The sequence below is a fragment of the Desmodus rotundus genome, chromosome 5, assembly GCF_022682495.2.
Source record: "Desmodus rotundus isolate HL8 chromosome 5, HLdesRot8A.1, whole genome shotgun sequence".
Lineage (NCBI taxonomy): Eukaryota > Metazoa > Chordata > Mammalia > Chiroptera > Phyllostomidae > Desmodus > Desmodus rotundus.
In genome coordinates, this window is record NC_071391.1 from 1,222,509 (window position 1) to 1,233,278 (window position 10,770).

General features: G+C 63.6%; 1 protein-coding gene across 13 annotated transcripts in view; it reads left to right on the plus strand.

The window, feature by feature from the left end:
* LOC112317085 (troponin T, fast skeletal muscle) overlaps positions 1–4,957 on the plus strand; it is a 51,509-nt gene extending 46,552 nt beyond the window's left edge. For 9 of the 13 annotated variants that reach the window (XM_045183177.2, XM_045183184.2, XM_053923990.1 and 6 more), the window contains 8 exons: positions 116–161; positions 739–855; positions 952–1,029; positions 1,141–1,254; positions 1,384–1,493; positions 1,602–1,692; positions 3,179–3,219; positions 4,733–4,957. In XM_045183177.2, coding sequence (XP_045039112.2) covers positions 116–161; positions 739–855; positions 952–1,029; positions 1,141–1,254; positions 1,384–1,493; positions 1,602–1,692; positions 3,179–3,219; positions 4,733–4,787 — 652 coding nt within the window. In that variant the 3' untranslated portion in view covers positions 4,788–4,957. Of the gene's footprint in view, positions 1–115; positions 162–738; positions 856–951; positions 1,030–1,140; positions 1,255–1,383; positions 1,494–1,601; positions 1,693–2,558; positions 2,600–3,178; positions 3,220–4,732 lie in introns of all 13 variants that reach the window. The other 4 variants (XM_045183178.2, XM_053923991.1, XM_053923994.1 and 1 more) reach the window with 1 other exon arrangement.
* Positions 4,958–10,770: the final 5,813 nt, after the last annotated feature.

A 10,770-nucleotide genomic window follows, 5' to 3' on the forward strand; every position in this document is an offset into this window, starting at 1 on the left:
GTGCCCTCAGCCAAGTGCCAGGGCATGAGGCTGGGACGGCCAGCTGGGGGCCAGGCCAGCTCTGTTGGAGGGGTCCCTGCCTGTCTGCACTCATGACCCCCTTTCTCTCCTTCAGACTCACTGCTCCTAAGATCCCGGAAGGGGAGAAAGTAGACTTCGATGTAAGTGTATGGAACCCGGACCCATGTGTCTCTGTTCCCAACCCCAAGTTGGGAAGACCTGAGAAGGTCATCTCTCCAGTGTCCGGAGCTGGGGCTCCCTGACCGCAGGCCATTCTGCTTTAATGCATTCCTGGGCCAGAGGACACTTCTCCTGTCAGGCCATCTCTCCCCCTGCTCCCACCTCCCCCCTTTTACCCGTCATCCATCCATCACCAAATTGCCAAGCCATGCGCCCACCCACCCACCCGTCCACTGTCCACCCATCCACCACCCATGTATCCACCTACACACAGGTCTCTCCTACACAGTCCCTTGCTCACCAGTGTCCCCTCTCCGTGGCGCATGCAGGACATCTCTGAGGACAGTGACAGGCCCTAGTTGGAGCTGGTCCATCGCAGGGTCCTGATGACTCACCCGCGGGGTCGGGGGCACTGCTCCGACCCTGTGGCTCAGGGGTTCCTGGCCACCTCCAGCTTTCATGGCGGCCAAGGAGCCATGGCTCCTGTGCTGGGGCCCAGGGGGACCAGGCAGGATGAAGGGCGAGGAGGGAGGGGACCAACGGGCCTCTCGCCCACAGGACATCCAGAAGAAGCGCCAGAACAAGGACCTCATGGAGCTGCAGGCCCTCATCGACAGCCACTTCGAGGCGCGGAAGAAGGAGGAGGAGGAGCTGATTGCGCTGAAGGAGAGGATCGTGAGTGGGGAAGCTGGGGGTGGGGGGCATCGTTTCAGGAAGGGTCGGGGTTGGCCAGGCTGGACTGACGGACCCTGACCGCTCGCCCGGCCGCAGGAGAAGCGCCGCGCAGAGAGAGCCGAACAGCAGCGGATCCGCGCGGAGAAGGAGAGGGAGCGCCAGAACAGGCTGGCGGTGAGGCTGTGCCCCTCCCCGGCCCGAGCCCGCACCGGGGCCCTTCCTGCCTGCTTCTGAGGGGACAGACGCTGACCAGGACCTGTGGGGTGCGGAATGGGGTCTCCCCAGGAGGAGAAAGCCCGGAGGGAGGAGGAGGACGCCAAGAGGAGAGCAGAGGACGACCTCAAGAAGAAGAAGGCCCTGTCCTCCATGGGCGCCAACTATAGCAGCTACCTGGCCAAGGTGAGTGTGGGCGCTTGCTCGGGGCCTGGGACGGCCTGGCCTCCGCTGGGGTCCCCAGTTCCCCTGCCTTTGGGCTGGGCCACGCAGCGCCCCCTCCTAAGGCCAGGCCCCTTGGCTGGGTCCACGCAGGCCGATCAGAAGAGAGGCAAGAAGCAGACAGCCCGGGAGATGAAGAAGAAGGTCCTGGCCGAGAGGCGCAAGCCCCTCAACATTGACCACCTCAGCGAGGACAAGCTGAGGTGAGGCGGGGCCCGTGCCGGGTCCCCTGGCCACGGGGTCTCCGTGAGGCCGCTGGGGGCTGCCTTCCAGAGCTTCTCTGGCCGCATCTGACCATTGCCACCTCCCAGGGAAAAGGCCAAGGAGCTTTGGGAAACCCTGTACCAACTGGAGACCGACAAGTACGAGTTTTCGGAGAAGCTGAAGCGCCAGAAATATGATGTGAGTACTGGCACCTCGGCTCGGGCCCGGTCTCACCCACCAGCCGTGTCCCGAGTCCCCACAGGCCTGGCCCCCTGCGCCAACCCCTGCTGCTCCAGGCCGGCCTCCGAGCCCTGAGCCAGCGGGCAGAGGACTCGGGTCCAGTTTCTGAATCGCCCGGGGCTTGTACGGAATCCCGTGTCACCAGCCCACCTCAGGGTGGCCAGGGTCCCCTCAAAGCCTCCTCTGCACACCCAAGTCCTGGACACACTGACCCTGAGACATCCGCTTCCTCTGGGGACCCGGCCTGAGCCCCATCTCAGCTCAGAGCCGGCAGGGTGCTGTACGCTCCGCCCCAAAGCTGGAACTGGGAGCTGGGACAGTGCCCCTCCAGAGGGGGCCGCCTGAGTCACTTGAGAGGGGCTCACCAGTTAGAGCAGCAGCCCAGGGCCCCCAGTGGGGGCAGTCCGCACGGCCATCCCTGCCACCGGCAAGAGGGTATTGGGGAACCGGAGCCGCCGGGCCAGGTGAATCCTGGCTTCTTCTCAGGAACTGTGCCCTGGGGCAAGTCACCTGTCCTTCTGTGCCTCACTTTCCTCCCCTCTCACAGAGGGAAGGCCACGATACCCCTCCCGGGCCACCCTCAGGGCCCACGCTTCCCCCAGGCCAGCAGGTCCGGGCACAGGGACAGTGTGGTCCTCTCCAGATGCCCCCGGGCAGGGCTGGCCTGTGGGAGGGGCTTCACGCCCACGAGGCCAGACCAGCCCTCTGCCTCCTGACATACCTGGGCAGGGCCCCTGAGGGTCCTGGGCTGGAGGAGCCACGGAGGCCCCGGCTGGGCCCAGGCCTCGGCCCCCACAGCCCTGAAACCGCCCCGGTCTTTCCAGATTATGACCGTCCGGGCCAGAGTGGAGATGCTGGCCAAGTTGTGAGTAGCCGGGGCCTTCCCGGCCGGGCTCGTGGTGTGCGGTGCACGGCGCGCCTGTCGCATGGCAAAGCCCTGAGTCGTGGAGGCTGTGGTGGCAGCGAGCAGGGAGGTGACAGGGGCCGTGCCCCTCGCCTCCGGCCCTCGCTGCCTCCCGCCCTGCCTGCAACCCGGAGGTTCCCACCTGAGGCTCACTTGCCTTGCCTTCCTTGTTGGCAGGTGGGGAGGGGCCTTGTCCTCCCCTGGGCTCCCTCCGGGCGGTCAGCAGGAGGGAGCAGCGGGGTCAGGGAGCGGCAGGGTGGCTCTGAGCTCAGCGGCCCCCAGAGTCAGAGGCTCCCTTTGCGAGCCTCCCCTCTGCCCATGCCCTCTGCCCGCATCCTCGGCTGCAAGGTAAGTGGCCAGCTCCGGAGCTGCTGTGTGTCACGGCCTAGGTCTCCGTGCCACTGACAGTAAGTCAAAGGGATGGCCTGAGGGCCAAGGGACAGTGTCCTCCGGCCGGAGGAGTCAGGACACAGTGAGGGAGCGAGTGGCCCGGCCGGGACGCACCACGGTAAGCCGCCCGGTCGTCCGTGTTGTTTGCAGATCACCAACCTCAGGAGCCGCATCGACCAGGCCCAGAAGCAGTGAGTAGCCCGCCCACCCCTTGCTCTGCGCCGGGCAGGTGGCCCCAAGGGGACGGCAGCTCCTGCCCCACCCGGGGCTCGGAGGTTTCCGCCTGTCCCAGAGGCAGCGGGCCCTCGGCAGAGCAGTAACAGGATTAACTGGCCAGCCAATTGAGCTGGCACATGGGGCCCGCGGCCCTAGACCCCCCGCCCCTCTCGACACCATCTCAGAGCCCAGAGGACGGCATGTGGGGAGACCTGGGCAGGAGGCTTGGGGGCTGATCCGGGCGGCCTGGCAAAGGCAGCCTGGGCATCCGAGTAGTGTGTCACTTCAAAGGTGACCTGGGACGGGGAAGGAGGGGCCTGGGCCTTGTCTGTCACCAGCCCCTCTGTGAGCCTGGTGCCTCAGGACGGTGAACTTCAGTCTGTGAGGTCAGTTCCCAGGGAAGCCAGTGCCCACCCCGGGCCCCCTGCCACCTCTCGGGGCTTTGTCTCCAAGCCCAGTCCCTGTGTGGTCCCACTGCAGGGTGTGCGGTGGCCCCAGGACAGCTTGGAGTTGCGAAGTTTAAGACTTTTCTCTGCCTCCTTGCCGCTCCCTGGGACGGGCCCTCCTCTTGGGCTCTGCTGTGTGGGGGAGGGGCAGGGGCAGGGGCAGGGCCCCAGGAGCGGGCCATTCCGCGGGGGGTGTGTGTGCATGCAAGCGTGTGCATGCCTGTGTGCGAGGGTGGACACGTCTGAGAGCCCTCGCGCTGGCTCCCCCAGGACCCAGGACAGGGGGGTGGCCAGCAGCGCCGGGCCGGCTCCGGAAGCCTGCCACAGGCACCGCACGGCCTCCCGGAGCTGGCGGTCCAGAAAGGCGGCCTCTGGGATCACGTGCCCTGGGCCTCAGGCCCACCTCCCCAGCCCAGTGCCCCGCTCGCTGGTGGGCAGTGGGCCTCAGATGAAAGGGGCAGATCCTTAGGACCGCCACCCCAGGGCTGGTGACCTCCTGACCTCAGGTCCAGCTCTAACAAGTGGCCAAGTAACCAAAACTCGGGAGAGAGACAGAGGCCTCCCTGGCCCCGAGTCCCAGGGACCAGGGCTGTTGACCGGGAGGAAGGATCTGAATGGCCACTGAGCCGGGAGCCTGTGACCCAGTGGCACATTCATCCCAGGGCAAAGTTGCCAGGACCTGGGTGGGCCTGGGGTCAGCCCTAAGTGGCTCCCCTCGGGCAGGAAGGGAGGGGGGAAAGGGCGTCCCCCAAGCGCTGTGCCAGCCCCTCTCCTAACCACACTAACTGCCTCAGCACACGGCTGCCCAGGCCCCGCCGGGCCAGGTACAGGTGAGTGGCTGCTTGGACAGGGCCAGGAATGTGCGCCGGGGGCTTGGGGGCCCAGGCCGGGCCCCTCTCCCTGAGAACAGCCTGGGCTGGCAGGGCCGTGAGGGCCGGATGTCTGCCAGGGGTCTGCCAGGGACCTGCCAGGGGCGGGGAGGGGGCTCCACCAGGGTCCTGGAGCCCCTGACACTCAAAACCAACTTGCTTCCCATTTGCAGCAGCAAGAAGGCTGGGGCCACGGCCAAGGGCAAGGTCGGCGGGCGCTGGAAGTAGAGCAGCCAGTGGGGTCCCCAAGGCAGAGACCAGAGCCGATGACGCCCCCCATGCTGGCCTCTGGCCCCCAGGTCTGGGGGTGGAGGGTCCACTCCTGGGCACCCCCCATGTCTCTGTCTTCACCGCCCCACCCCTGGGGTCTGTGAATAAAGCTGTCAGACTCCCCTCCACCAGGTGTGTGCTGGCTCATGGGGGGGTGCTGGGGGTGGTGAGGAGGGGGCAGAAGCCCTGCGGGTCCAGGGCACATGGGGGTTCTCCTTGGGGTTCAGCCCAGAAGACCACTGGGCTGCAGCCCCGCTCTGCCACAGGCGCCGGGCTGGGGGTGCCCAGCTGGCTCTGTCAGGGGCCTCCACCCTGAGGGGCCTCCACCCTGAGGACCCCCTTCAGCCCCTGCCAGTGAGCCCTCACACCCTCACCTGGGCTCCACAGCCCCCATGGGAAGCCCCCAGGCCCCTGGGTCAGCTGTGAGGCTGGTGTGGGGACAAAGGGCTCTGCCACTGAAGGGGCTCTGGAAGGGGGGGGCCCGGCACACGGTGTGAGACTTTACAAACGTCCCTCAGAAATGGGGGGGGCCAAAGGGAGCCAGGACCCGGAGTGGGGTGCAGCCCGAGGCCCTCAGAGGGCCCCACGTTCCAGAGGAAATCGGCGGGAAGCACGTTTTGGAGCAAGCCGCCAGGCAGACAGACCGCTCTTTCTGTGTTACAAGAGAACGCACTGTGCCATAAATTTGAAAGCCCCGACCCAACGGAGTTATGGAAAACATAAATCAGAAAAATTGGATCAAGACGCAGAGCCTCGCACAGCCAGGTACTCACAGAGGACGCGCCCCGAGTCCAGAGAGGCCCCCAGGAAGGCTCTGCGGAGGGGGGTGTGGGGAGCGGGGCGGCGGGCTCCAGAGAGCCCCTGCGCACATGTGAGCTCCCCAACACGGGCTCACACGCGGCCCCTCCAAACCCTGCGCCCTGTGTGTGGGCACCCCAACACTCACAATCCACAAACACACCCCGCCGCAGCTGTAAGTGCACGAACACTAAGTAACCGGCACGCTGGGCTGCAGGGGCGCAGAGGCACACAGCGTGCGACAGGGAATGACCGCACAGCCGACCCTGTGTCGCCATTGGGCCGTGGGCAGCGTCCCGTGGCGGCAAGGCGCCTGAGCAGCACGGCGTGGGCAGGAGGCGGAAGCTGCCCTGCGGACCAGTCAGCACCCACGGGCGCGAGAGTCTGCCCCCGGGGTGGGGGCTGTGCGGTTCAGAAAGATGGGCGTGTAAGGGCGAACGGCAGGGCCGCAGGGAGAAGGCACAGGGGTGGGGTACTTTAAAGCCACCTCATAGTCACTGCCAGGTCAGGAGGGTCACCAGCAGCGAGGGCCTGACCGGGGGGACGTTGATAGAGCGCCCTGCCTCGGGGGGTGATGGGGAGACGGGGGCTTGGAAGCTCTCACAGGAAGGTCCCAGCAGTGGTCACCCCTCTGCAGCCACGTCAGGACCAGAGGAAGTTCTCTGATTAGCAGATGTTCAGAGATGCAGGAACACAAGCTGGAGAGTTCCTGGGTCAGGCACGGAATCAGAGCGGAAATTAGGGAGGGTAATTAACACGAGGTCACCACACAGAACTGGCTGCTCGGGAAGAACATGAGGCCTGGGCGCTCTGCTCCGGGAGCAAACAGGGGGGAAGGGCCCCAGATTTTAGCAAGTTCAACATCTGATGCAAGAAACGGGAGAATGAAGCGACAGTCCCGCATGAAGAGAAAGAACGGCATGCAGAGCATAACAAAAAGGTGATAAAACTTAACAAAAAACCCCAAGTAAATGGACAGGACAGGTTAAAAATGGGCTCTGCAGAACAGCTGATGCCCTTAGCGAGGGACCCAAGATGTGAATGTGAGGGCGGGGAGGGACGGGCCAGAGTCCGCAGGGTGCCACGGCGACTTCACGGCGATCCAGCTTCCAGGGCAGCTGTGACTTCCTGCCTCGCCTCAAAGCCGAGCAGACTGATTTCATTTGAAAGGTGCTGAACCAGCGGTTAAACGTCTCCCGCCGAAAAACACCAACGGCTTTTTTTTGAATCCCGTCCTGAGCGAGGGGGTGCCTCTCAGCGGAGGATGGCTTTTTATTAGCAAACGGGTCCAGGTGGCATTCCATCAGGAGTCAGCTTAAGGGCTGGCGGGGGTGGGGGTGGGCGGGGGAGGGGGGCGGGAACTGGGTGAAAAGAGCACACATAGCACGTAGAATTCCCAGCCAACTTCTTCAGCCTCAGGGAGGCATCTTCCCCAAACCTGCTATAAACAACAGGGACATGTTAGAAGCGTCCCTTCAAATTCAAGAGTAAGGCAAGGACGTTGGCTTCCCGGCCCCCTCCTCCTGGCCACTGTTGGGGAGGAAGAATACCCTTCTGGCTGCCCAGGCTCCCCGGTGGCTCTGACCGTGAAATTCCCACGAGACCGGTGCACAGGAGAAACGCGAGTGAACGTGTGCCCCCTCGGCACCTCCTGTACACGCAGGACAGCAAGGGGGCTGGGGGCAGCTGGCTGACATGCTGGAGGCTGACCCCTCCAACACTGTCCCCTGCAGCTACAGACAAAAGAGGATGCAGGGGTGGACAGTCAGTTCTAGGGGAACCAGGAAACAGGGGTGCACGGGTGTGTGCCTGTGACTTCCCCTGACCACAGCTGCTGTGGACTGAGGCGTCCTGCCCGGCCTGGCCCCCGGCCCCCGGCCAAGCAGACCCCTCCCGGGTGTGAAGGCGGGCTCCCACGGGGCGCCCCGCACTCGGTGCTGAGACCGCCCCCCCCACTGCTGTTTTTAACATTAACCAGCCTGTTAAAGGCATCACTGTCTCCAAGGGGGCACCTTTCGGGGTGGCAGACTCTGCTTCCTGCCACCCAGGTGTCCCGGCCAGAGCCGTGGGACAAGAAAAAGAAACCCAAACGAAGAGGAGCAGGAAAAAAGAAACCTTTCCGGGGCCCTCTGGGCGCTGGGATGTCGCCACAGGGGGACACAGGGAGGGGAAGGAGCCACAGTAAGGATGGGGCTGCGGCAGCTGCCGAGGGTCGAGAATGAAAAGGAGATGCCACCCTCCTTCCACCTGAAGAGGAAACGTCAAACTTTTAGGAAGAAAACCACAAGACAGTACTGGAAGGCACTGTTACCAGGGCCGGTTCTGAGCAAGGCATGAGATCCACCCACCATAAAACAGGAGATTAATAAATTCAACACAAACAAGGTTCAGAAAAGACCAACTTCTCTGTGTCAAAGACACCGCTGGCCAAGTGAAGATGTGAGCCGTGTGGCGGGAGGGGCGCCTAGCGCAGCTCCGAGGACGGCCAGTCCCCGGGGCAGACAGACGGGCCGGTGAGCGGGAGCCTGACAGCTAGCCGGGGCCGTCAGGTGCAAACAGCACGGGAGGGTGGGTAGAGCAAAAGGAGGGGTCGGGGGAAGGAAAGTGACCGTCCCAGGGGCAGGCCCGCTGGTGAGTGTGGGTGCAGACAGGGTGTGGGGGCTCCCCGCACAGCGGTCCTGGCGGGACGGTCAGCCGGACGTCGTGGCTGCAGCTCAGGCGCACACCCAGAGGAGCATGTAGGAAGGCTGGGGGGGACCAGACGGGAGGCACCCGAGTCGGGTGACCCGTCCTGGCGTCAGAACAGTGACACAAACAGCCACACGCAGGAACCACAGCACCTGAGCCACACTCCGGCCAAAAACTCAGCCTCCGCCCAACCAGGAGGAAACCGCCAGGCTTGCCCCAGGGAGGGACGCTCCTCCAGACAAGGGACCGAGAGTGTGCTTCGGAACTGTCAGGGACCTAAACAAGCAACCCCCCCACTCCCCGCCGCACACAGGGGTGGACGGTTCTAGGTGGACAGACCGGCAGGGCACGAGGGTTCGAGGCAGTGTGTGGGCCGTGCCCACTCACCACCCACGCGGGGGCCTCCGGGCCAATACGCCGACCCTGAGTCAACGCCGCGATCACGGAAACCCGGCCTGGAGGAGGAGACGCATGGTGCCCAGCGGGCTCCCCGGGCTCGGCGTCGTGGTCACAAGGTCCGGCCAGCTCCCTGCACGAGACCCACACAGTTAAAACCAGGGACCCACAGCTGCCCGAGGCCGCTGCCAAAATTGGGCAACGTGGCTTTGTGTGTGGTGCGTGAGCGGCAAAGGGGAACAGAGAGCGTGACGGTACTGCCACACATTTTAAAAACGAGACCATGAATTATACGGGCCTGGACGTGAGGAGCACGAATTTCAGATGGACGGTCCCCTCCGCAGGGGCGGGGCGGGGGGGGGGGGGACCCTCCGAGCAGAGCAGAATGGGGTCTGGCACGTCTCGTTTCTTCGGCCGAGGGGTGCGGGGGTGAAGCGTGGAGGCCTCTTCCTATTTTTGCTCTGGTCTCCCGGCATATCTGAAAGGGTGGTTCAACCGTGAACTACCGGGAAAGGGCATTTGCTGAGAGTGAACTCTACTTTCTGAGAACAGAACCGAACAAAACCTCCAGCGACTACAGAGAAGGGTAAACAGGCGCTTCCTCTGGAGGCTGCGCGGTGGGCCCCACTGCATTCCAGGCCAGCACAGGAACCCGGCACGGATGCCTGCTTTTGCCATTACTGCTCTGCAGGCCTCTGGAAACCGAACACAATGCGGAGAGACGTGAGGCGGAAATCGGAGGGCTAGTGGGGGGCGGGGGGGGGGGCCAGCGCCCTTCCTCGGGCCCCAGAGAGGCAGCGGAAGCGCCTTCAGAATGATGAGAGGGTTCAGGAAAGTCGCCAGACGCAAAACACATATTTCACCTCAATATCGCTCACTATTCTCCAGCCCCGGCCGCGAGAAGATAAAGTAGGATAAACCACATTTCGTTCCCAAACAAAAGAAAACACGGAGCCAGAGATCAGGAAAACACTCAGCAGTGACCCTCTTAAGAAACACTCAGGGTCTGTAGGAAGAGCCTGGCAAACTTTAATGAGAAGTATATAAACAAAATTGAGGGGGGAGAAGTGAGAAGGAAAAATGCATCCTGTTCTGGGCAGGAAGTTTATAAAAATCAGCTCTTCCCACATTAACGTATGGAGCTGCCAGATTTCCCAGCGAAACCCTAATGGGATTTATGGGGGCGCGGGGTGTGCTGGAGTGGGGGCGGTGACAGGATGCACATTGCATTGTGTGGAAGGGAAGATGGACCGGGGCCGCTAGGAGACTTTCAAAAATTCAGAGCGGACTCTGCACGGGAAGGTAGCGTGTCTGAGGGCAAAGGGGGCCCCCGCAGTGCGGTCGGGCCTGTGCCCACGGCGGGGAGTGCCCCTTCCAGGGGAGCTGAAGCTCAGAGTGGGTCACACAGAGACACGAGGCCACACAGCCGCTCGCTGCGGGCGGGGCTGTGGGATTCCTCCCAGCTCCCCTGAGTCGTCAGCACCACTGCACAGGCACCTAAGGCTCGGGGGCATCTGCACAGCCCGCCAGGGCACGTGCAGGGTCGGGGAACGCGGCGGGTGACCGGGCTCCAGGGAAGCGCCGGTGCGCACTTATCTGCTCTCTGAGCTCACACGCAGCGGAAGCACCTTGGGAGGAAAGCACAAGCCGGGCAACTTCTGTTCCTCATTAAGACTGTTAAGTTTCTGCACACCAAAAAAATGTCCACCCCATCTAGCTAAGGGCCACATTTATCCTCCTGCCCGGAACAACAGGAAAAACAGATAAAAGATACAGAAAACATCAGGCAGCGAACGACAAGGCCCCTGGGAGGTGGGGAAGGGTCAGGGAGAGCCCTCCAGCTGCTGGGCCCACGTCCTTGAGAAAGTGTTCAGTGTTCAGGCCTCACCGCAGGAAGGAGGAATGGAGGGGGGCCCACAGGATCCCTGAGTTGACGAGAGAGGGAAGAGGGTCTAGGGAGACACAGGCAAAGAAAGGTCATGGGACGGAGGACCAGAGAGGGACCCAAAGGGGGGCCTCCAGGACAGCAGGGCCCAGTCAGCATGTGCCCAAGGCGGGG